The sequence below is a fragment of the Brassica napus genome, chromosome C4 (genome assembly GCF_020379485.1).
Source record: "Brassica napus cultivar Da-Ae chromosome C4, Da-Ae, whole genome shotgun sequence".
Classification (NCBI taxonomy): Eukaryota; Viridiplantae; Streptophyta; class Magnoliopsida; order Brassicales; family Brassicaceae; genus Brassica; species Brassica napus.
This window is the reverse complement of record NC_063447.1, coordinates 47,140,153-47,165,741: the sequence shown is the minus strand read 5'-3', so window position 1 is coordinate 47,165,741 and position 25,589 is coordinate 47,140,153. Positions and strand designations below refer to the sequence as shown.

General features: G+C 36.5%; 3 protein-coding genes and 1 non-coding gene across 7 annotated transcripts; 3 read left to right on the top strand and 1 right to left on the bottom strand.

The window, feature by feature from the left end:
- Window positions 1–7,268: 7,268 nt before the first annotated feature.
- Window positions 7,269–7,340, bottom strand: TRNAP-CGG. The gene has a single exon. It is a non-coding gene; the product is annotated as a tRNA-Pro (tRNA).
- Window positions 7,341–7,370: 30 nt separating this feature from the next.
- Window positions 7,371–8,331, top strand: LOC106420705. Its single transcript, XM_013861539.3, has 2 exons — window positions 7,371–7,974; window positions 8,081–8,331. The coding sequence occupies exons 1-2, from the start codon at window positions 7,444–7,446 to the stop codon at window positions 8,237–8,239; spliced, it is 690 nt and encodes a 229-aa protein (XP_013716993.2). The 5' UTR covers window positions 7,371–7,443; the 3' UTR covers window positions 8,240–8,331.
- Window positions 8,332–9,225: 894 nt separating this feature from the next.
- LOC106420760 (fructose-bisphosphate aldolase 1, chloroplastic) lies at window positions 9,226–11,306 on the top strand. 2 transcript variants are annotated; one of them, XM_013861602.3, is made up of 7 exons: window positions 9,226–9,634; window positions 9,728–9,997; window positions 10,088–10,197; window positions 10,279–10,369; window positions 10,451–10,589; window positions 10,679–10,809; window positions 10,883–11,306. In XM_013861602.3, exons 1-7 carry the CDS (start codon window positions 9,455–9,457, stop codon window positions 11,159–11,161), a joined length of 1,200 nt encoding a protein of 399 aa, XP_013717056.2. In that variant the 5' UTR covers window positions 9,226–9,454; the 3' UTR covers window positions 11,162–11,306. The 2 variants fall into 2 exon arrangements, with proteins under 2 accessions (XP_013717056.2, XP_048612225.1); XM_048756268.1 differs by having other exon boundaries at window positions 9,283–9,634; window positions 10,279–10,589.
- Window positions 11,307–13,678: 2,372 nt separating this feature from the next.
- Window positions 13,679–19,146, top strand: LOC106420783 (kinesin-like protein KIN-7E). 3 transcript variants are annotated; one of them, XM_013861630.3, is made up of 14 exons: window positions 13,679–14,296; window positions 14,543–14,603; window positions 15,403–15,673; window positions 15,750–15,839; window positions 15,912–16,012; window positions 16,100–16,213; window positions 16,288–16,369; window positions 16,473–16,540; window positions 16,619–16,684; window positions 16,760–16,884; window positions 16,955–17,291; window positions 17,373–17,471; window positions 17,577–18,478; window positions 18,567–19,146. In XM_013861630.3, the coding sequence occupies exons 3-14, from the start codon at window positions 15,454–15,456 to the stop codon at window positions 18,889–18,891; spliced, it is 2,529 nt and encodes an 842-aa protein (XP_013717084.2). In that variant the 5' UTR covers window positions 13,679–14,296; window positions 14,543–14,603; window positions 15,403–15,453; the 3' UTR covers window positions 18,892–19,146. The 3 variants fall into 3 exon arrangements, with proteins under 3 accessions (XP_013717084.2, XP_013717083.2, XP_013717085.2); XM_013861629.3 differs by having other exon boundaries at window positions 13,680–14,291; XM_013861631.3 differs by lacking the exons at window positions 13,679–14,296; window positions 14,543–14,603 and adding an exon at window positions 15,024–15,258.
- The last annotated feature ends 6,443 nt before the right edge of the window (window positions 19,147–25,589 follow it).

Here is a 25,589-nt window from a genome sequence, read left to right as displayed (position 1 = left end):
GATGATAGAGTCAAGGAAGCTTTGTGGCTCAACGGTCTGTTAAGAGACTTTGGGTACAAATAGAAGAGTGTGTTGAGGTGTTTTGTGATTCACAAAGCGACATATCCCTGTCAAAGAACAATGTCCATAATGAAAAGACAAATCATTGATGTGAAGTTTCACAAGATTTGACAAGTCATTGGAGATGGACTCGTGGAAGTGTTGAAGATATCTATGCTGAGTAAACCAGCAGATATCTTCACCAAAATCTTGTCAGTCTGTAAGTTTCAAACTGCGTTGAACTTGTTGAGGGTCAAGTCTGAGAAGTAACACTTAGAAACCAGGACTGGAATCCAAAAGACCACATCACAAGTGTATGTCTCTATCTTTCAGGTATGATGATACATATATGTCTGTTCTGATCTTTCTTTACTAGGTGGAGAATTGTTAAGCTTTGGTAAATAATTAAGATCATGAAAGAAAGAAGGTTTAGACGTGGAGAAAAAAGAACAATGTATCAAAGATAAAAATCATGTGGTACTCTATTTGCAGGATCACAAGACTATTCATTTGCCGCAGCCCATATATAAGACAAAAGCAAACTGCGTTTTCGCAGCTAATGGACAGAGATATATATCGACGAGTTCATTAAATGAAGCAGTACAAGGGGGATCGTTTGAGGTGGTCTTGGTCACGGTTTCTCTTGTTATATATATGATAGATTGTGTAGAGAAATAGACAAGAAGATAAGAACATTTTGCATAACATAAACTTGAATTTTGTTCCTTGGAAAGGGGTAGAGATTTAGACCAAGAGAAAGGGTTTTGGGGTTTTGTATGTACTCTCTTGTAACTTCTGAACTAGTGAATTCTGAGAGATACATCCCGACCAGATGTAGCGACCTTGATTTTTACCGTTCTGTATATACTATGCTTATGTGTTGAAGTTGCATTCACAGAGGATAACCAAAAGCCACGTAAATCGCCAACGGTCCCCTTTAATCACATTGAGATCACTCTATGTTATGATTTGTTTTATTTGTAAAAATGCGAAAGCGTGTCTATATGCTAATCCTTTTTTATTAAAAAATGGCGAGTGGGGATCTTTGGGTATGGTTTTTTCTTTATCATTATGAATTGTAAATGGTCGATGCTTTGTACTATTGTTGGCCGTCATTTTATTCATATTCTTCGTGAATTGCATAGTACGTCTAAGATTTCTAATTTGGAATTTGTGTAATCGATTTCAAACATATTATAAGCAGAATCATGTTCTCAATCCATGCATATATAATAAACTCGGTGATTATCAGACTATGTATCAGCATGTGAGAATATTCACTTTCTTTTACGTATAAATCGACAAAAAGAAAAAAACAAATGAATCGAATCAAACTCATGTTTATTGCCTTAAATCACCTGGCACATTCCCAACCGTTCCACACGTAATATTCTTTTAGTCATTCAGAAGAAATGTGCAGTAAATCAAATCAAATGGGGAAAACCTTAAACCGAGAGTTTAAACCTCATTGCTTACCGGTATACAAGAAGGTAAACCAACCTAGAACGAAGAGCTGGCCCGGTTTTGTGCATGTGTTGAATGCACATTTGCACATGACCCATTACAAATTTTTGATTTTTTTCTTTAAGTTAGTGCTTAATTGTGTAAAAATTATTTTGTTTTGGGAAGTAGGCCCCAAGTTTTCTTGAACTGAGGATCCACTATATTGTTGAGACGGGCCTGACTAAGAATATAGACCATAAATCACAGAAAATAAAACCAAGAATTTTTTTTTTTTTCTTTAAGAATATGCAGTCACGGTGGTGACCTAGTAACATATATCAGAGGAGGAAAAGCCAGCAAGCGCAGCTTCATAGTGGCGACCAGTAGCATTACCAGAGAAGCGTGGATGCCGGAGCAAGAAAAACACGGCGATGCCAAGAATCAAGAAGAGAGACGGTTCTCCTTGCCTCTCGATTTTCTATGGAAGCATTAATCTTTTTCTGTTTCAAGTGCTTGGGGGTCGTTAGTCTGTTTTACGAAGAAAAAATAATAAAAAACAATACAATTTTTATAAATTAGTAATATTTAAAATATTTTGTTTTATTTTTTTATCAACGATTTCAAGCAATTTTTTAAAAATATTGTTACTCTATGGTTGGTCACTACTTGCACATCGATCCAACTTTGATTTTAGTGATGCATTGATCAAATAGATGCATGTACAATGTAGAGTAGATAACTCTAATTTTATTTGCTTTTTTACAATAAGAGTAAGTAGAATGAATAGGTGTGAGCGACGAACCTCCCTTCTCTCTCTCTCTAGGCTTTCTTCTCCGGTTGATTCGTGGTGGTTCCGACGGTGGTGCGTCTTCAGCGTTGCCGTCGGAGCAGTACGTCTTGTCTTTGTGTTTAGCTGTTCTATTTCTTTTCTGTTCAAACCTACACTTCTTTTACTTTCTCTGGCTTAGATTGCTTTTGTTAACCACTATTAAAGTTATTTGATGACATATCTGTGATTCATTTTCGGATTTGTTATCAACGGTTTTGTAGATCTGGGTTTCTTGTTGTTACAGATTTGTCAAGTTGTCAGATCTGTGCTTTTCTGTCTCAGATCCGGCCGGAGTGATGAGTCCACTACGGTAGTGAGGTTGCTGGCTTTTCTTCTCTGTTCATGCTTCGGTGTCTCAGCAGAGAGAGTTCTTCAGTTCTGTCCCAGTCGTCCTTCCGCCTTTGTGACTTCCTCTGGCCGAGGGGTTATGTGTGGTTAAGCTCTCTTAGGTTCTCGAACTTGTGTTTGATGGTCTTTGATTCAGCAACAGTGTAGTAGTGGCGTGGGGGTGTATGGTGAGCAGTTGCAGGTTTTGGTCCTTGAGTTGTAGGTGGTTTCAGAGTTTATTGGAGGCCTTCTCCCGCCTTTCTTTTCAGTGTTTATCTGAGTCTTCCTTAGGTCTCTGGTTTCCTCGTGGCTTCGTTTGAAGCAATAGAAAGAGGTTGAGGCATGGAGGTTTCTAGATTAAGGTGCGGTTGAGTATGGTGCTCTGGCGGGTGTTGTTACATCCTGGTTTTATGTCTTCACTTCGTTGAAGTGGTGTGGGTGTTATCATTATGAACAGGTGGTTCAAATGAAGTTCTGCTCTCCATAAAGAAGTACTCTACGTTGCTTGCTCTCTCTTGTTCAGTTCGTTGCTAAGAGTTCCGGGTAGTTTTAGTTCATTAAAGCTCTGTTCTTTTATCATGGATAGCTGGGTTTGTGTTTTGTAAAAAGAGTGTAGGTGGTTCGTTTAATCTCTAGATGTTGGTATGTCACCCATGTATGTTTGGGTTCTTGTTTTCCTCTTGTGGGCTTAGCTTCCGAGGATTTCTTTGTGCTCCGCCGGCTTTAGTATCTCAATTTTGTATCTTTTTCAAGTTATCAATGAAAATCAGATGGAAAAAAAAAAGAAGAATGAATAGCATTTCTCCTTTAGAGTTTTGAACTTTGTGTTTATAGTTGTAATTTGTAAATCATATATGTTCTTTAGAACACTATTGCACAAACTAGCCCTGGACATTCGGGTCTTCGGGTTTGGGTCGGGTCGTCTCGGGTCCGGGTCTTTCAGGTCTTGTATTTTAGGACCCAATCGGATAATTTGAATTTATCGGTTCGGGGTCGGTTCGGGTCTTGTCGGGGTCGGGTCGGTCCGGGTCAGGTTTTCAGAGAACCGTAAAAAACCCGATAATTTCTGTTCCCTTCGGGGTCGGGTCGGTTTCGGGTAAAATTCATCGGTTTCGGGTAAAATTCGAAAATTTCGGGTCGGGTCCTACGGATAACCCGAAAATTACACCACTTCCATGACATTACCTACTTTAAAACCTATACTATACCACAACTGAACTTGACAAATGAGCATGTTTAACACAGATCAGAACCGTACATATCAATAAACGTTTAAAACATCAAATTCAAACTTCCATGTTCCACAATCCAACACGACAAAGTCAAATAAAAACATCACAAACTGAAACATAAAGGTTCTGAAAACACAAAAACAACACCAAGGCAAATGTCCAAAGCGAAACAAAGGGAAAAACAAACAAGACTGAGACATGGAGAATCATTATCCAGTACACGAGAAGCGAGTAATCAGTTTCCATCTCTTAAGTCTCTACTGATCTACTCTCTACTCTCTACCACCAGAAACTAAGAAGTAAGAACATTAAGAACGACAAGTACAAAGAATGACAAGTAACATTCAGATTAAAAAGTACAAACTACAAAGAATGACAAGTAACAACTAACAAGCTTACGGCTTACCATTGCTGCCATTTCTTCACTCATGAGTCATGCCTAAAACCAGGTTCAAATTCTAATAAAATGAAAAAAACTAAAGGTTAGTAAATTACAAGTAACAAGCTAGTAACAAGCAGTCAAGCATACATAAAACTTGGAAAAAATAATAACAGAGATTCGAAATTACCTCTCATAAGATCATCTTCTGCCTCCACCTCCTTAAGTAGCTGTTCTTGTCTTATAATTCCTCTGCCACTGACTTTAATTTCACATTTTAGCCATTGCTCGGTGCACATTAATACTTCTATCATGTAATGTGTCAAGCAGCTTCGGCTTGGATCCAAAACTCGACCACTTGTGCTAAAAGCAGATTCAGAAGCAAAAGAACTCACTTGCATTGCAAATGCATCCCTAGCTAATAGTGATAGAACCGGATACTTACCACTATTTCCCCTCCACCAAGAGAGTACATCATACTCTGTACCATTCATCACATGATGATTCTCCGCACTCTCTTTCAAATAGATATCCAACTCGTTTGTCTTTTCCTGAAAACCAGCTTCTTGGCCAAGCTCCTCATAGATGTCATTCATGCTCTCATATGCAACACCATTCCCAAGTACTGTTCTCTGAGATACTTCTTCAACAAACAGATCTTGAGACTGAGAAGAGGTACCTTGAGACTGACTATGATGAGACGCAGTAGTGGACCCTGGCCCTCCATTCTTGTTCGCGTTGTAAATGCTATTGTACTCATTGAACAAATCCCTCAAAATGTCTTCGGTTTCTTTAGCCAACTGAGTTGCCTCAACACTCTCTTTTCCATACAAGTTCTCAAAACATTTAGTTACAAACTTCATCTTCTTCGTTGGGTCAAGAACACCAGCTACAATGATGAGTTTATTCATCTCCACTTTCTCCCCAAATGGATCCCAATACTTGCCTAATTTTCCTAGCATAGATGCAGCTTTAGACCTCAATATTGCATCAGGACCAGGAGCAGTGCTTAACCCACTAATATTTCTCGTGACTATGTAGATAGCGTGATAAAACTTGTGCGCACAGACTGAAGTTGAAGCTGACAAAACCAATGTAGCTTGGTAGAAAATGATTAAGAACTGGACTAACCTATCAACAGCTTCCCAATCCACTTTAGTTGGTGGTCCAATTCGTTTCTCTTCTTGCACAAACTCGTTGAAGTAATCATTATATGGCTTGTCTTCTGCTTCCATCTTCTCAAAAGCCACTTTAAACTTCATTGCCTGCTCTAACATCAGATACGTGGAGTTCCATCTCGTGGTGACATCCAGAGGCAAGCTTCCTCGCTGAAGTTTTCCTGACTCAACACGCTGCTCAAAGGCTATTTGTCTCTGCGTTGAAGACCTCACATACAAAATACCATTTCGAATTGCATTTATACTGTTGTCAGCTTCCCGCAAACCCTCCTTGACAATAAGATTCAAAACGTGAGTAGCACAGCGAATATGTAGAAAACAATCTTCTAAAACCATCGCATCATCTCCAATCTCCTTGAAACCTTCCTTAAATCCTGTCATAGCTGAACCATTAGCTGTAGCGTTTTCCACAGTGATGTAAAACACTCTTTTGATACCCCATTCTTCTAAACAATCAAGAAGAACCTTAGAGATAGATGATCCTTTATGATCAACAACGTTCTTGAATCCAATGATGAGCTTCCTTAACTTCCATCCAGCATCTACGAAGTGAGCTGTGATTACCATGTAGCTTGCTCTTGTATAAGGCGCAGTCCAAATGTCAGTAGTCAATGAAAGCCTTTGCTTGTTCTCTCCAAGTATCTTCTTCATCGCCTCTTTCTTTTTCACATACATCTCTACTATATCTCGTATGGCTGTTCTCCTAGAATGAGGTGAGTAGAGCTTCGTTTTATCGCAGAAATGCTTCCACGCTAAGCTGTCTACCCAAGACAAAGCTAACTCTCCCAAGACCATCATCTCGTTTGTAGCTTCCCTAAAGACTGTTTTAGATACATTGCACACCATAAGATCACCATCTTAACCGACTGGAGACATCACACCTTGTGTACCAAACCTATTCGCTGCTTGCCACACCTGGAAACTCTTGCAAGCGAGATTCAAATGCTTTGACAAGCTAGTTGTTCCAGACTTGCTCGCACTTGCCATCTCTTTCCCACAGTAGTTGCAACTAGCTCTGTCCTTATCTTCTATCTTTTTGGTGAAATGATCCCACACCCATGATCTAGCCTTCTTTGAACTACCGCCTTCATCTGTTTCTTTACGCTTGTTTTTATTTCGAGAAATTGGTGTCTGAACTTCATCTCCGGAAGCATTAGTATCATCACCATCATCGCACATTGGATCAACTGCCGCCTCTGGATGTTCACAAGATGCCATCTATATGATACACAAAAGAAAAAGTTACAAACAAGAACTTGAAACAACAACTCCAAATTGAACAAGAGGACCGAGTTCGAGAGTTACCTTCGATCGACTACGAGACCGAGACGCCTCTGATGGAGGAGACGACGCTGAGCTTCGAAATTGGCGCCTTGGTTCCAGTTTGTGGTTGAATCAAACGAGATATACAATATTGATTGAGTATCGCTTAAATTTCGGGAAGTGGAAACGAGAATTTGGGAAGTGGAATCGATTTGAGAGATAAATGGAAAGTAGAGGAATCAGGAAAGGATTAGGGATTTAGGTAGCTTAGGCGCTTAGCATGTTTCGGGTCTTAGAAAAACCGACCGGGTATCGGGTAAGATCCGACCGGGTATCGGTTCTTCGGGTCTTGAACAATGCTACCCAATAGGGTATTTTAGACGGGTCGGGCAAGGATCCGAACCGGGTTTTTTGGGTCGGTATCGGATCGGGTCGTCGGGTACGGATTTTATGCCCAGGGCTAGCACAAACCTCTCTGCAGTGTTGTTCTTGTGCGACAGAATTCGTGCCGTTTTAAAGGCAACAAAACAAAACAAAGGGGTTTTGAAAACAATGCGTATTTTAAAATGAAAAAGAAAGGGGTGTTCCGAGAATCGAACTCGGGACCTCTCGCACCCGAAGCGAGAATCATACCACTAGACCAACCACCCTTTTTGTCCTACCTGTGTATAAGAAAATATTAATGAAGATGTTGGTATAAGCCCACATAAATCTCAGGGAGCAGAAGGAGACCCCGGACATGGCCTAGCTGCAATGACGACTGTAAAACCATCGACTTTGACGTACCTTATTCAACATCTTCTCCGACATGCCAAACCAAAGTCTCCAGTTTGTCTGTTCCGCAGATTAATCAGTAATCCCAATCAGCAGCGTGGCTTCCGTTCCTTGTTCTTCTTCTCGCCGATATCCTCTTCTTTACCTCTCCAGTGTCCTTACATCTCACTCTCTTCTCTCCTCGTACCTAAATACTTGTCTTCTGCTTGCGAACCAGAACAAGATAAAGACAACGTGTCCTTACCCTCTCATAGCGCAAAAAACGATGAAGACAAAGAGGATGGGTCGGACCGTACACTGGTTTCCACGAGAGAAATTCGAAGAAGCTCTGAAGAGGTGATGGCTGAGAGCTCGCCAATGAAGTTGACGGTGAGGGAGAAGAAAAAGCTAGCTTCTTACGCGCACAGCCTTGGAGAGAAGCTGAAATGTCAACTCGTGGGCAAGTCAGGGGTCACGGATTCAGTCGTCTTCTCCGTCCTAGAGACGCTGGAGAAGAACGAGCTATTAAAGGTATCAACTTTATGAGCCATATGCATGATACAGTCTCTCTTTCTTTGCTCAATGAAACATTTAAGTCTGAACCTGAAACGCTATGCCTGAGTGATTCCATGAATAGGTGAAAATACACAGGACATGCCCTGGAACGCTAGAGGACATGATTTTACATTTGGAGGAAGCTACTGGTTCTGTAGTAGTAGGGAAAATTGGACGGACTGTAATACTTTACCGTCCTAGTCCCACCAAATTGATAGCAAAGGGGGAGGTTGTTGAGTAGTAACAGATTAGTTGTATGATCCTTATTATATAGTGGAATCTCAGGACTGAGTGGACCCGAAACAGTGCCATCTATGGCAAGACTTTTTCATTTTTTTTTTCTGTTCTTTAAGAATAACAGTCTCAAACATAGTATCATTGATCTCAACTGAATGAATAATGCTGATTTTTGTTCCCTTTTTACTTTTATTTTTAGTATATGGTGACTTTCTGAGCTAAGCAGCCTTCACTTTCTCTGCATATTTGATTCTTTCTGTCTCGACTGAGCCTGAAATAAATTCATGTTAGATTAGAAGAGCAAAGTGTATGTCTGTTATATGGTTTGGGTTATATGGCTGCAGCAATTTTCTTACCCATTGGAATCCCACTCAAGCCAAATCATCCATTGCCCAGAAGGTTTTTAATCAACTGAAAACAATCCAAAGAGGAGAGGGAGTTGCAAAAATCTATTGTGGAATTCAGGAGAGTGATGTAGATTGAATTGAGTGAGTAACCAACAAGTTAAAGGCAAAGCATCCCGTCACTGACAAACTGGTATATCTGAGATTTCTTCCAGCCTTCATTTATCAACAACAGTTTTAGTAGTTGTGGTATTAGACACAAAGTGTTCCATATCGGTAGTTAGAAAGAATCATAAGCAATATATAAGATAGATGAGTCAATCCACTTATCACCAATTGGTTTTAGGTTGGAAGTCCATCTAGCTTAACATGGTATAAGAGCCCGATCCATATCGATCCAGCCGAAAATCGGCCCATCGATCCTTGCAGAACTTATTAACTTACTGTAAGGTGCTGAAACCCTTTAGTGTCTGGTCGAAGCTCAACTATTACGAGTCAATGAAACGGCTTCCACTTTTCGCCACGTGGAACTATGATTTAACGTGGGAATTGACATGGCAGTGATTTGTGGACCGTACCTCACAATATCTGATGAAAATCTCAAAACATAACCTCAGCCTTAAAAAACCACTCACAGACTCATCTAGATGTAATCTTTTGGGTTATTTTATTTATGGTTTCTTAAACTCATTTTCTTTATATCGTCCACGTGCCAAATCCTCGTCAGCCGGCTCACGAGAACCTCAACTTCCCAATCTTTGGTGTTCTCTCCGTCCTCTATATATCAGCCACTGAAACCGCACTATGGTTGTAGTGGTGGTCAGAGTGTCTTAAGAGTTCAAGCGTAGTCGTGAACAAGAAGAAGATAAGCAACGATGGCGTCAAGCTCTGCGACTCTGTTCAAAGCCTCGCCGGTGAAATCCGACTGGCTTAAAGGACAGAGTCTCCTACTCCGTCAACCTTCCTCCGTCTCGCCTATCCGCAGCCACGTGGCACCTTCCGCTCTCACCGTCCATGCCGCCTCTGCCTACGCCGACGAGCTCGTCAAAACAGCTGTAATTAGGACTTATCATATCAAACTATTATTCTCTCAATTTGTTTTGAACGATCGTTCAATGTTTTAACGGTTGAGTTATTAATCGTGGCAGAAAACAATCGCGTCTCCGGGACGCGGAATCTTAGCGATGGACGAGTCAAACGCGACTTGCGGGAAGCGTTTAGCGTCAATTGGGCTAGAGAACACAGAGGCTAACCGTCAGGCTTACCGGACACTGCTTGTGTCGGCTCCAGGACTGGGACAGTACATCTCCGGAGCTATCCTGTTCGAGGAAACTCTCTACCAGTCCACCGTCGACGGCAAGAAAATGGTCGACGTTCTCGTCCAGCAGAACATCGTCCCTGGCATCAAAGTCGACAAGGTAATTAATTATAAATATAAACCTTATAGGTTTAGGTTCGAGATTCTTTTCGTGTGTATTATGATGAATGAGTTTATATATATTAAATAGGGTTTGGTGCCACTTGTTGGGTCTAACGACGAGTCATGGTGCCAAGGACTTGACGGTTTAGCCTCTCGTACCGCTGCTTACTACCAGCAAGGTGCTCGCTTCGCCAAATGGTACGTTTCTATATGTTCTCATTGCAAAATCAAAATGTACATGACTTGATTATAATTGGTTGGACACTGAATTATTATTAGGCGTACTGTTGTGAGCATTCCAAATGGACCTTCTGCTTTGGCTGTTAAAGAAGCAGCCTGGGGACTTGCCCGCTACGCCGCTATTTCTCAGGTACAATATTTTTGTAAAACCGTTCTCAGGTACAACATATTGCTGTATGTATCTATAAGTTTTAGCGTTTGCGTTCTGCAGGATAGCGGTCTGGTACCGATTGTGGAGCCAGAGATTATGTTGGACGGAGAACACTGCATTGACAGGACATACGAGGTTGCGGAGAAGGTCTGGTCTGAGGTCTTCTTCTATCTCGCTCAGAACAACGTCATGTTCGAAGGTGATACTTAAAATATGAACTTTGTTTAAAAATGATTAAGCTTGTGGCTTCATTTAAAGCACTTTCCCAAGCTTTGTGGATTTTAACAGGTATCCTCCTGAAGCCAAGCATGGTTACTCCTGGTGCTGAGTCCAAAGACAGAGCTACTCCCGAGCAAGTTGCTTCCTACACTCTCAAGCTCCTCCGCAACAGAGTTCCTCCCGCTGTTCCCGGAATCATGGCAAGTTTTTCTTGTTTAACGTGAAGAAACTATGATTGAGATTTGATGATATTTGATCTATCTATGTATGCAGTTTCTGTCTGGTGGACAGTCCGAGTTGGAGGCGACCTTGAACCTGAACGCGATGAACCAAGGACCGAACCCATGGCACGTGTCCTTCTCCTATGCACGTGCCTTGCAGAACACTTGCTTGAAGACATGGGGAGGCAGAGAAGAGAACGTGAAGGCGGCTCAGGACACTCTCTTGACCAGAGCCAAAGCGAACTCGCTGGCTCAGCTCGGGAAATACACAGGGGAAGGTGAGTCCGAGGATGCCAAGGAGGGTATGTTTGTAAAAGGCTACACCTATTAAGCTATTTTGTATGAAAGGTTCCGTTTACCAAAACTCAAAACTTGAGCTTGAGCTTGATTTTGGTGTTTGAGTTATTATAATACTCTTCTTATGTGACTAGTTTTGTTTTTTTTTTCATCGTCGTTAATATTATCGTTTTGTACTCTTTGTACCAACTCGTAAATATGCCTGAGAGGTATTTCGATGGAATGCCTATAAGAGGGTAAACCGGCCAGTGAGAGTTGATGTTAACAAGTCTTATAAACCTATCAAACTTGATCATAATACATATATGAGTGTAGTTGACCAACAAGAGTTGATGTATTTATGCATGACTAGCATAGGAGTTAATACTTGGAGAGAACATTGTTATTTGAGTTCAAAAACGTTGCTTAATGACTTTCCTTCCACTTCATCTATTTATGCTTCCTTTAATCCCTGATTTCATTGATATCTAATGCTTTTTACATTGCAATTTACTGTATATTTACATTATGCTTAGTTTTAGGAAAACAAACCCCTTTTCCTTTTAGCTTAACTCTTCTCTTTCATATTCGCAATATAATCAATGGCTTATGTGATTCGATCATAAAGCACTGCATCGACATAACATTCGATTATAGTAACATACATATTAGATCAATTGGTATATGGTAGAAAACCGAAATAATTCACCACAAATAATGTTATACGCACTGGCACAGAGAAAAGGTAAATGGCGCAGTTGCGCCTACGAAATATTAAAATAGTTGTTATTTCATTGATAATTAATAAAATTTATGGTTTAAGTGGTCAAATTTGTTCTAATTTCCCCTGTGAAAAAGTTAAAGGTTTGTGTTGTCCCCTTACTGTTTTTGTTGCTATTTTCTCTTCAGTTTACATGTTTAGTTGTCAAAACTGATTTAATATCTACACTTTATTTCTAAAACATTTCACTTTCACTTTATATTCCTCAAATTATACATTTATTTTTTATTTCACTCATTATCTTAAAATTATGCATATTTCAAATATGAAAACCATTTTTTTTATATACTTGTTATATATATAATGAAATTTATCACAATGTAATATTAGTTGCATTTTTTACCCAGTAAAACTGTTTGGTTACGGTGACTATATGCAAAAAAATGTGAAGACATACAACACATGATGATTGTTAGACCCAATTTTGGTCCACATACCGAATTGGGCATATATAGGTTTGGGCCGCGCGATCCAGAACGGGAAATGAGGTCCATTATGAGCTCTCCGAAGAGATGGAAGATCGGAGATCGAGATGGTGGTTACGAAGATCGTGGAGAAGTTGAGAAGAATCCGAGACTAATCCACTATAAGAAGAGATCGATGGGCACGAGGAAAAACACAAAGAAAACCTTAGAGAGAGCTATACACACACATCGACCTCATTTCACCTCGCTTTAAGTCTTTTCTTTTATGACTTCATTTGTAACGTCAAATCTTATTTCTCTTGTTGTATTTGATCTTATTCATCAATAAAATCAATCTTTGCCTACTGGAATCTGATTATATCGTTGTGTTTTAAAGATATCGTTGTCCACGTCATTTTTTCTTCCTCAGATTAAACTTTTAATCACTATAAAATATTTAGCGTAGATTTTAGGATCTCAGATCTTGTTATCGAATATTTAACAATGAAAATGCAACTAGGCAACATACAATTTTAATTTTGTTTCCTAGTTTCTTACATTATGAATATGCAACCAATGCTTACATTATGAATATGCAAGAGAAGAGTTAAGCTAAGATGAAAAATAGATTTGTTTTCTCAAAAAAACATGCAATCTTGTTTATTGCATGTTTTAATCAGATAACAAAATTTCAAATAGTCGTTTTCAAAGAAATACATACAGTTTAACTTTGTTTGAAAAAACACAGTTTACGAAATAGATCGGTCACTCGTAATGGTGATCCAAAATTCAAGGATACGCACCTGCTCAGCCATCCACACAAGCATCCCATATTTTTCCCACTCTTCTCTCAACATCCAAATACGCAATTTTCAATGTCTACGTTCTGGTCTTGAAAAATAATAATGGGCTTTCATGCGTAAACCCTACCACTGGTTTGCATAATTGCATTAGTAAATAACTAAATATGTATGATGTTGTGTGTTTAATATGTATCATCATAGGTTGCTTAATTTTTTTTTTTGTCTGAATAAAAAAAAATTAAAAAGGGCACCAATCGCGGGCCGTCACGTGTTGGTGGAGCCCACGAACAGTACAAGCAACAAAAAAAGCTCGGTGCTTATTTTGCAAGCGGAAGCAACGGCGTTTGTGTTTTTGGTAGGACCCAGATCATAAGCAACTGTTTTCTTAGAGCGATAAAGATGCTCTTATCAATTTAGAGAGCTGGGATTAGGGTAAACTTTTAATTTGTAAATGAGGATAAATTTAAATATAGTTAATGTTACTAACTAAACAAATGGGGGCATTAACTACAGTTGATTAATGTTTATGGTCTGAGATCAAACAGAGGTTATGAGCTTATAAACCATTTCTGGCTTTTGACTTTATATTTTTGTTGTTTGTGAAGTTTAAGTTTTATCAGCTGCAAGAAAAGAAAAAAAAAAAGGTTGATGGACCGACAAAAGTAGAAAAGCGAGGCGTGATTTTCGGGATGTTACTTATTTCACGTTTGTTCAGTAGAATGGGATGTCAGTAAATATGGTTGAGTATGTATATCTTTCACGAGCATTGTCGAATATATAAAAGAACAAAAAAAATAGAATCATAGTAATGAGAAGGGAAACCCTCTCTCTAGTGGAGAGAGTCTCGCTCTGTATCAAAACAAACCCTTGGGCTCCGGACAGTTCAACGGCTAAAAAAGCAGCGGTCCTCGTGCCAGGTGTGAAAAAGAGAAGATGGAAAACAAGAAAAAGGGAACGGCCATTGCTTTTAATGCACGTGGCAGTTTTTTTCAGATTCCCGACAACGTTCCAGGGGTAAAATAGAAATTTCACTCGGTTGGTATCTTTCTTCCACCGCTCTCTCTCGGTACGGCGAATAGAAAAAGAGAGGCGAGTTGCGGGACCAAATCAATGACCCCCATTGGTCCCTCTTTTTAGAGAGAGAGAGAGAGAGAGGAAGAAGAAGAAGGAAAATGGAGTAGAAGAAGAAGAAGAAGGGTACTGTAATGTACTCTGATTCTCTCCTATTATTTTATCATCTGTTTCTCTCCGCTTATTTCGCGCTATCGTTTAGAGAGATCCCATCGAGTTTTCGATATCACTGTTTCATCGGGGACCTCCTCCCATTTGGCCAAATACTTTGATTTTCTTTATAGATCGAGAGATTGCTATTTTTGGCATTTTATCTTAAAATTAGTTCTCCATGTGTGTTTTATTAATGCTGTGATTTTATGTGGTGGATGTTTCAGATCAGAGCTTCTGTTGAAACGACATCACTTTAGGGAAGAAGACAACTCTACTCACCACTAGGTACAGAAGCCTCTCTCTATGTAAATTCATACACAACAAGATTATAAGATTTAGGGTTTAGTTCTGAGATTTGTGATGTCTAATATTTTAAAAATATTCTCATGATTGTTTAATACCAATTGTGGAGAAAGTCTTGTGAATGCAACAATTAATATTATTAATTCTTTCTTTTTTTTTTTGTTCTGTCTGCTTTTCCGTGTGTAAAGATTACAATCAAAGTACTTAAATTATGATAGCTTTTCCAATAAAATATATATGCATTTCAACAGAGAAGGGTGGAACACTGTGGGGTCATTTATTACTTAATATTCTCCAATAAAGAAAGAAACTTTGATGGTGCATGACTTCCTTCTCAAGCATAGTGGGTGACCACTACTCTCTTCTTTTTTTATTTCTTCTTCAGTTAAAAGGTTGTTGATCACCTTCTAAGTAAACTCTGTTATCATATACATTCTTATAACAACCTTATCCCTGCTAATAAGTCATCTCTCTCTTTCGATTTCTTTTGTATACATTTAAACTCTAGTGCTGTATTTGCATTGCAATCCACGTCCTCTGACATTACCAGTTTGCTTTGTTTAACTCTTTATATTTTCTCTTCTTTAGAGGGATTTTCTAGGCATGCCTCTTGTTTTAACCTCTTGTCTTTGGTTTGGTAAGACGACATGTCTGAGTTTTTTTCATTTCTTTATGGTTGTGTTAGTTGGACTCTTTTTGGGTCTCTTCCCAGAGCTCTTTTTGTTTAAAAATATGAATGTAATGTGCAAATACATCAATGTTAACGTCTGAACTGTTTCAGGAAAGCGAGTTCGAGTTTCCTCTGCTCAAAGACCTTAAAAAAAGTTAACCAATGGGGGCGATTGCTGGAGAGGAGCTGAAGAAAATGGACAAGACACAGGTGCATGTAGCCCGCGAGGAGAAGATACTGGTTCTGGTGAGACTCAGACCTCTCAACGACAAAGAGATCTTGGCTAAGGAAGCTGCTGATTGGGAATGCATCAACGACACCACCGTCTTGTACAGAAACACTCTGCGTGAAGGCTCAACTTTTCCTTCTGCATACTCTTTTGGTAAGACTTGTACTGTTTTTTTTTTTAGTTCAATTGATTTATCGATGCCATTTCTCTTTTGACATTTTGATGACAGATAGAGTGTACCGAGGTGAATCTCCAACAAGACAAGTTTACGAGGATGGCCCCAAGGAAGTTGCTCTCTCGGTAGTCAAAGGAATCAACTGTAAGCTTCCTTTGATTCTTGTGATGACATAAACATCAATGGCATTAAAAGCTAAGAATTATTGGTTCGCAGCTAGTATATTCGCATATGGTCAGACGAGTAGTGGAAAGACATACACCATGACTGGTATAACTGAGTTTGCTGTCGCTGACATATTTGACTATATATTTAAGGTACGCTTAAAAAAGTTCATATTTTCCACACACACTACTTTGATATTTTTATTCTTCGTTTTCACTAATTGTACCGGACTGCTGCAGCATGAAGACAGGGCGTTTGTTGTGAAATTTTCGGCTATAGAGATCTACAATGAGGCCATCCAAGATCTTCTCAGCCCGGATAGTACTCCACTGAGGCTACGTGATGACCCTGAGGTGAAATATTGTTGTTTCTCCTTGCTGCGCCAACTCTTTTATAGTTGATAATATTTTATTTTCCTGCGATTCAGAAAGGGGCCGTCGTTGAAAAAACCAGAGAGGAAGTCCTGAGAGACTGGAACCATTTTAAGGATCTTATCTCTATTTGTGAAGGTAATAACCTCATTTTCCATTACCACGAACCAGTTGATAGTTAAGTACAAAGTGCTGCCTGAAAAGAATCTCTTGTCACGTTTCCTTGTTGTACTTGTTGCAGCCCAGCGGAAGATTGGTGAAACCTCATTGAATGAGAGAAGTTCAAGATCTCATCAAATTATCAAACTAGTAAATCTCTAATCTACCACTAAGATTCCTCTCTTTTTTTGCTTTGTAACTTATCTAAACTCTTAATTTTTTTTGTAGACAGTTGAAAGCTCTGCGCGTGAGTTCCTAGGCAAAGAAAACTCAACCACTCTCCTGGCGAGTGTGGTATGTACTCATCTGCTCTTTATCTACTTTTGGTCCTAAGCTTTGACGAATCATCTTGGTTGTGCTCGTGTACAGAATTTCATTGATTTGGCGGGGAGCGAGCGCGCATCGCAGGCATTATCAGCTGGTGCAAGACTTAAGGAGGGTTGTCATATCAATCGAAGTTTGCTCACTCTAGGAACTGTCATACGCAAACTCAGGTGTGTAACTGATACTTTGTCATTTTGTAACTTAATGTGCATTAATATAAAAACTGTCAACATGATGCAGCAATGGAAGACAAGGACACATCAACTTTAGAGACTCCAAGCTCACACGCATTCTTCAGCCGTGTTTGGGTGGGAATGCCAGAACCGCCATAGTCTGCACGCTGAGTCCAGCAAGGAGCCATGTTGAGCAGACTAGAAACACGCTTTTGTTCGCCTGTTGTGCCAAGGAAGTCACCACCAAGGCACAGATCAATGTTGTCATGTCAGACAAGGCTTTGGTGAAGCAGCTACAGCGTGAGCTAGCCAGGCTCGAAAGCGAGCTGAGAAACCCAGCCCCTGCCACCTCAAGTTGCGACTGCGGGGTTGCGCTAAGAAAGAAAGATCTTCAGATACAAAAGGTCTGTGCTTAGTTTCCACAGATCCTTTGGCATGAGTTTGGATAGTTGGATTTATTCTGATTAAGGTTTGATGTTGTGCAGATGGAGAAGCAGCTCGCAGATATGACCAAACAGCGGGATCTTGCTCAATCTCCGCTTGAAGATTTCATGAAGATGGTTGCACACGATGAGTCTTCGAAGGTATCGTAGTTCATTCAATTGACATATAATCCAATAATCTGTAAATTTTATAGCATTTTTAAGCTCAATCATTTGCTATTTTTCTTCATTTCTCCTCTTACAAAGGCTGGAACTCCACATTTCCGTAACCGTGCAAACAAGTGGGAGGATGGTTCAGTGTCAGAGACATCAGGCGTTGTCGATCCAGACAGGACTAGTTTCATATCAGATGGCACGTCAACGCCTCAGTCGACTGCATTTAGGTCTCACTCTGACGAAGTTATGGAGGAGGTATTGTCGCCTGGTGATCAGTCAGAAGAATACTGCAAAGAAGTACAATGCATTGAGATGGAAGAATCATTAGCCAGTGACGTTATTAACCACGATGAAGAAGAAAGGACAGAAGCAGAAACACATCTGGAGGTAAACCCTGAAACAGGTCTCGCTCAGAACAGGAATCCGTCAAGTGTTAGAAGCGTAAGGGTGAGGAAGAGTTGGAGCCGCGGAGAAGGGACAAGTACTCCTCCTGATGCACTGGAGACTGACTACTACCCTGGAAGACCGGAGGTTCATGATGTTGCGTTGCCTGGATTAGAGTTTGGCTCTGTTATGAAATTGATGAGGAGTGATTCAATGTCTTCTCGCGGAAGCGATTCCACTGAGGCTCACAGCGTTGGAACACCAATGGTGGGAGACGATGGAGGTATCACCAGCATCAGTTCATTTGTCCAAGGCCTCAAGGAGATGAGGAATGATGACATTGGTCTGGACAAAGAAGAGGTGTCTGGGACAATGACGAACTGGTCGGAGGAATTTGAGAGAAAGAGGGAACAGATTCTGGAACTTTGGGAGACATGTAACGTCTCGTTGGTGCACAGAACATACTTCTTCTTGCTCTTCAAGGGAGATCAAGCAGATTCGATATACATGGGAGTAGAGCTAAGAAGACTCTCCTTTATGAAAGAAAGCTTCTCTCAGGGTAACCAAGCCTTTGAAAGAGGAGGACAAACCCTTACCGTGGCTTCCAGGTTAGTTAGCGCTTTTTAGTGTTTTTGCATCATCAATGGACAGCTAAAGTTTTTTCATTAACCGCTCGTATTGGTTTTCGTTGTGTAGCCTGAAGGCACTTCAGAGGGAGAGACGGATGCTAAGCAAGCTGGTGGGGAAGAGGTTCTCTGGAGAAGAAAGGAAGAGGCTTTACGAGAAGTTTGGGATCGATGTGAACTCGAAACGCAGGCGGTTGCAGCTGGCGAACCAGCTGTGGAGTAAACCCAAGGACATAATCCATGTGGTAGATAGTGCAGCCGTTGTAGCGAAGCTGGTCAGGTTCGTGGAGCAAGGAAGAGCTATGAAGGAGATGTTTGGTCTTAGCTTCACGCCTCCGCTTCCGACAAGTCGGAGGTCTCATAGCTGGAGAAAAAGCATGGCAACGCTTTTCTGATAGTGAAACACGTTGGAGTATGAGGTTGAATTTGTGTAAATCTTCTAGGTCTGTTTCTTTTGCTTTTTTAACAGGGGCTTTTGATTTGGAAAATAGACAAGACTTATCTGATTCTGATGTTCTGTCTGCGTTGGTCAGTCATCGACTCTTGTCCTATTTTATTGCAACGAAAAACCTCCTCACATGTGCCTAAAACTCAGGGTTGGAATTGATTTCAATCGAACCAAATATTACTGGGAACCATTTTTTTGTGAACTGGAATCGAGATTTGCTTACTGATTAGTGGATAAATGAAATTTATGTGAATGACCGTGTGTTTCTGTAAACAGGTTTGACATGCTGAAGATGTTTTGAGCCAAGTTTTTAATGTAAAGACATTTATTTATACATTATTTGACTGGAGTTACTCATAATGATGTTAGAAACCAATACTAAAAGTGATTGGATTTGCTATGTTTCTATAAGATAAAATGTGACTAAAAGAAAAGAGCTTTGTGGAAAAATGTGTTTCTATTTCGGAAATATAAGAATGGACAACGTATGACACTGACTTTCCATTGCCTTGGTTAATTTATAGTTGATGAAGATGGCTAAAAGAACAATTGATGAGACAAAAAAAAAAATGCTGAGATTAAAATTTGTTGAAAGAAGACCTCATCCCGCGCATATATTTTTTTATACAAATTTTGAAGTTTTGTTAGCTTCTTATGTGTGATATGTATGTATTTACATTGATGGTAATGGCCATCAAAAGAAACATATTACAGTACTTGTACTTTCTTCAAAGAAGGTTGGGATAGAGGGTGAAAATGGGAAGGTTTGAAAGGTACGGTTGACTGTGAGTTGTTTTGATGTGGTAACATAGCACCCTTCTTTTTTTTTTTAACTCATCATCAACTTCATATTAAACAAATTGGGAGTACATGATTTCACCACAATGGATTCAACCACACTTACAAACAAACTATTCTAGTATCACTTAACATCACTAGATTGGATTCATTGGATTCTAATCTACCTGAAATCAAACTTTGCTATAATTCCACAACCTATGAGAAAAACTCTTCCTAAGACCCGAAAGAGTTGTCTCTTAAACCACCTACTTTGACCAAATGAGCGTAAGCAATGAAACCTGAGATACTTTAAACTAGTCACAACTTCTGCTCAAAACTCAAGCCTTTGTCTCCAAAGATATGAATGCAGCACACAGACAAAACTCAAGCCTTTTGTGACTAGCTTCAGCTTCATCAAGACCCTTGCCTAGCTCCTATAGCCTACTTATTAGACCTCACGAGACGAACGCATTATAGACACTAGGTGTTAATGACAGACCAAGATACCACAATAAAAGCTTGGAGCGAAGCACCTCAACACATTTCGGTGCATCTCTTGACCATCCCCAACACTACCCGCCCAAATGCTTCGCTCCTAAGCCAAAAACACGGAAGCACTCCATACTGAAAAGCGGACCTTGACGGTGGCGGGTCATCTGTAACGTAGCACTCTATCATAGCAATCAAGGTAAACTTTCTTTATTTACATTTGCTGCTCTGATTCAATTTATTGATGATTATCATTAAAATTTCAAGTAAAGTTAAAACTTAAAAAAAGAAGAAATTTTAAGAATTTTTTTTAACTGAAAAAAAATCATTTGAAACTTATTATTAGAGAAATTCCCAAAGATAACTTCTTTTTAGTTTATTTTCACAAAAATAGTCTTCAATGAAGAAAATGACCAAAACAAGTTTTATTAAAGGGTAAAAATACATTTTTATGATAGGTTTAACTAAACTAGATTTAAGGTTTAGAGTTAAGTGGTGAAGTTTTGGAGATAAAGTTTCAAATTTTAAAAAATAAAAAATAAATATTAAAATTTTCAAAATAAAAATGAGCTATTTTTCTTCCTTGAAAGCTATTTTTGTGACAAAAACTTAAAAAGACTATTTGAGAGAATTTTCCTTATTAATATTTTTTGATTAAAAATAAGCACACATTTAAAAATTTATGTATTAACATGAGCAAAATAATTATTTAAGATATTAAATTGGATAGTAAAAAACTTTAACGAAATTTAGTTGGGGTACTTCTATAGAATTCCCCTTTGATTTATTAGTCTAAAATTCTGCTCTACTTTAATTTATTGATGATTATCATTGATAAACTTATTTTGGTCACCTTGATTGTTTATAAATATCTAATTCAAGAGTTTTTTAAAAAAAAAATCGAGGATAACATATATTCCGTGTCTACAAAGCTTGGCATAAAACATATGAAAATAATGTGCAACTAACAATATTAAAAAGATTTGAAGCACATTTTAAAATAAGTAATTAGATGGACATAAAAAATTAAAATATTTTATCTAAAAGTAAAATATGTTATTATATTAGAAAATTTAGTTATATGATCCCCAAAATAAGAATTAAATACTTTTATGAAAATCAATTCATTTATAAGTTCATATATTAACACAAAACGGTATACACTAAGAAAATAACAAATGTATCATCAAAAAGCTACACATATGCACAAATATTCACTAGTCCTTATAAGCTATATACGTTTTTAGAATTGTTTGAAATATTAAAAAAAAAATATAGAAAAAAGCTTTTTGTTGTCTTTAAAACAATAGAATGGCTGAACAGTTCAAAATCAGAAATCGGTTCACAAACTGAAAGATAATGAAAATGAATGGATCACCATATTGCAACCTTAACTCTATTGCAACATCTCTCTTTATATAGGCATGATACCTTTAGGGATAAAATTCTTCAGTTATTTACTGTGGGCTTTCATATTTCTTTGCGATCATCTAACAAATACATATTTCTCATCCTTAACATTCTCGTGAGTCTAAGTTTTCTATCTTCTCTGCTAGAGTCATTTGTTCTTCAGTTTAGTATGAATTCTCACATTGGTATCATTATTTCTGTTTTTGTAGTGATATCTTGAATCTAAGACTTGTGATTTTTTTTTCCAGGATATCAAATGTTCCGTGTCCACTAAACTTAACGTAGAAACATATGAAAATAATGTGAAACTAGAAATGTAAAAAAGGTTTGAAACACATTTAAATCAAACCAATTAGATGGACATAAAACATTAAAAATCTTTACCTAAAACAAAAAAACTATATTATATTATAAAATTTAATATGATATTCCAAGATATACATTGAATATTTTCTATGGAAATCAGTTCATATATTAAAAAAACAGTAATACGCTAAGAATATAACAAATATATCTGCAAAACAACCTATGCTTATGCACAATATTCACCCAATACTTATAAGTTATTTGAGTTTTTTTTTTAATTTGAAATATCTAAAGAAATATTTGTTTGTATTTAAAAAGGAAATATTTTTGTATTAAAAAGAAATATTTTATTTTTATTTTTCTAAAACAAAGAAATATTTAAGCAAAAAAAATTGATTTTGTAAAACAGTTAATTGGTTGAATAGTTAAAAAACAGAAATCAATTAAGAATTGAAGGACACCGAAAAAGAGTGAGTTACCTACTTACCTTACTATCTCTATTGGACTTTAAATAGTTCTACGGTGAAAAAAAAAAAAAAAACCAAAATTTGAACCTTTCAAAAGCAAATCGTATTTTCAGAAAAAGTGAAACCATCACATAATTTTGATCAACGTAAAAAAAAAAATAGTTTGAACATGAGTCATGGTGGATTTGTTGACAATAACTCAACCAATTAAATGAGTACTAGCATGACTAATCTAAACGAACTTTAACATATCTTATAGGCACAATATTTTTAACATTAAACATTTATTGATGTTCATTCTTTGTTTCAAATTGACTTGCTTGAAGATGAAAAAAAAAAGTTTTGATAAAAAAACCGGTACCCTCAAATCCCTTGTTAATCAGATGTCATATAAAATAAAAAACTTGAAAGAATTTTCTTTTTGCAGTCTTCAATTTTACGAGAGAAATTTTCTGGCAACAAATTTGTGTTTGTGGTTATTGTAAGTGATGGAAAGATAAGAAAACAACGACTGATGTTTCTCAAATGTATCATGACGATTTTGCAAAACTCTAGACTTTTTGAAAATTCTTGACTTTCGTAGAAAAAAATAGTTTGAAAATCGTTATATATTATGGTAAATGGTCGTGAAAAGCTTTTCTAAGTATCACAACTATATCAGAAAAAATAGAATAAACTATTATTCCAAAAAATTAATCAATTACAAAAAAATGATAGAGAAATTTCAGAAATATGATTAACTATAGTTTTAAATTTCTCCATCATTTTTTAATAATTGATTTAATTTTGAAGTAATAGAATGATTCAAACTGTGTTAATTCTTATTATTTTTTATCATATGATTATAACCCTTCAAAAAATCTCCTGACCGTTTATTACTTGCAATTGAGTAGGTGGAACCTTTCAGTTTTGTTTTTTCTCCGCATGTTTAGCGGTTGATGCAGTAATTTGCCTATAATAAACAAAACCGTCATGAAGTTTCTGAGTAACATCATTGCAATTGTGTTCATATTCATCTTTCAACCATTCACAATAAACATAAATCAGTAACCATACAAACATTTGGAAAAGCTGAAACCGACATTCTACATTTTAACAAGTCTAGTTTCTTCATTTTTTTTCTTTGTTTCATCGATCGTTAATTTATACATCATTATTCTATAAATTAATCAATGCAATATAAAGTTGATGTCATATAATGTACCATTCTTATTTTTTTTTTGAAATATAAACACAACTTTTCCTCTAAGCTCTTTTATTTCAATCACATTTTGTCTTAGAAAAACATAAATGGGTAAATTAATTGGTTTCTATGAAAATTTACAAGAACGAACCTCCATTTATTATTGGTTTCTAGCATCTTAGACCATTTCCAAAAAAAATTCTTTATTTTAGAACATCTTCAAAAAAAACTTTATAACTTCGAATATAAAATTTTTTGTTCTCTAAAAATGAACTTTAAATTCATATGAAGTTCCACTCCTTAAAACTCTAAATTTGAAGTTTCATCTTTTATTTGCATTTTGGTCCTTATAATTAATTATACATCACATTTATGATTCTTAAATATTTTTTCATTTATCATTTTAATCTTTAAAACTTTTTTAAATCATAAATATTTCGATTTAAATTTTATAAATTCAAATTTTACACATAAAATTAAAAAAAAAATTAAAGTAAGATTTATAATATTTTAAAACTAAAATTAGACACCAAGAATATCACAAAAGAAACTTAATAAAAACATTTTAAAAAGATACATGAAAGCATAATTATTACACAAATTTAAATATTACAACAACACTAGTAGTCTAGTAAATCTGCTCTGGAACCTCTAAAATATTGTCCAAATAAATTTTGTGTAACCGAAGATGGAGCATTACAGAAATAATTTTGTGGAATAATTTGGTATTTATCTTGTATTTTGATATTTAATTATTTATTTCTATTTATAATTTTATATTTTAGTGTTAGATTTTTTTATTAATATTACTGTAATATTTTTATATATGTGCTAGTTATTTATAAATTTTTTTACGGATTTATATTAATTATGACAAATATAAGGACCATAGTGTAAATTATAAATAATTTTGAAGTTAAATTTAAAGTTTTGCTTTTAGAAAAGAACATTTTTAAATTTCAAATATAATTTTGGAACTCTGAAATATACTCTGAAATAGAGAGTCTTTTTGGAGATGCTTAGAGTTTACAAAACTCTAAATTTGAAGTTTCAAAATTTTCTTCTCCAAGAGCGAAACATCAAACTTAACTTCAAAATTATTTATATTGTACACTATGATCCTTATATTGGTTATAATTAATATAAATCCACTAAGCTTTTCGAAATAACTAGCACATATATAAAAATATTAAGGTAATACTAATTAATAAAATCTTAATATCTATAATTATAAATAGAATACATAATTAAATATTAAACTACAAGCAAAATACCATATTATTCCATATAATTATTTATGTAATGTTCCATTTTCGGTTACACAAAATTGGTTTGAACAATATTTTAGAAATTTTGGAGGTTCTGGAGAAAATTTACCAGGCTATTATTGGTATTATAATATTTAAACTTGTGTAAAAGTTATTTCTTCATGTATCTTTTAAAAATATTTTTAATTAAGTTACTTTTGTAATATTTTTGTTGTCAAATTCTAGTTTTAAAATATTATAAATCTTATTTTTAAAATTTATTTGATTTCATGTGAAAAATTAATTTATAAAATAAATTTGAAATATTTATGATATATGAATATTTTAAGGATTAAAAAATAAATAAAAAATATTTAAGAATCATAAATGTGATGTGTAATTAATTATAAGGATCAAAATGTAAATAAAAATACAAAACTTCAAATTTGAAGTTTTGAGAAGTGAAAAACTCCAAATTTGAAATTTTGAAGTTTCTTTTTGGAGAGCAAAAAAAAACTTTATATTTGAAGTTATATAGTTTTTTTTTTGCAGATGCTCTTAATGGGTAGGATTAACGTCAATTTCCTTCTTTTTTTTATTACATGCACCAACAGGCTATATATCCAAACTTTTTGCTATTCAGTTATTTCTATAAATTAATATTTTGATCAACTTTTCATAAATTTTATCAAATTAGTTAACTCTTAATTAACATTATTGCATTTAGTAAAAAATGATTGTCCTTCCGATTAAAACTTAAATC

Coding starts and splice junctions, on each gene's coding strand:
- LOC106420783 (XM_013861630.3), top strand. CDS start 15,454: ATGGGGGCGATTGCTGGAGAGGAGCTGAAGAAAATGGACAAGACACAG. Junction 15,840..15,911: donor GGTAGTCAAAGGAATCAACT/GTAAGCTTCCTT, acceptor ATTGGTTCGCAG/CTAGTATATTCGCATATGGT. Junction 16,214..16,287: donor GGCTACGTGATGACCCTGAG/GTGAAATATTGT, acceptor CCTGCGATTCAG/AAAGGGGCCGTCGTTGAAAA.
- LOC106420760 (XM_048756268.1), top strand. CDS start 9,455: ATGGCGTCAAGCTCTGCGACTCTGTTCAAAGCCTCGCCGGTGAAATCC. Junction 9,635..9,727: donor ACGAGCTCGTCAAAACAGCT/GTAATTAGGACT, acceptor TAATCGTGGCAG/AAAACAATCGCGTCTCCGGG. Junction 10,198..10,278: donor GGTGCTCGCTTCGCCAAATG/GTACGTTTCTAT, acceptor AATTATTATTAG/GCGTACTGTTGTGAGCATTC.
- LOC106420705 (XM_013861539.3), top strand. CDS start 7,444: ATGACGACTGTAAAACCATCGACTTTGACGTACCTTATTCAACATCTT. Junction 7,975..8,080: donor AGAAGAACGAGCTATTAAAG/GTATCAACTTTA, acceptor TTCCATGAATAG/GTGAAAATACACAGGACATG.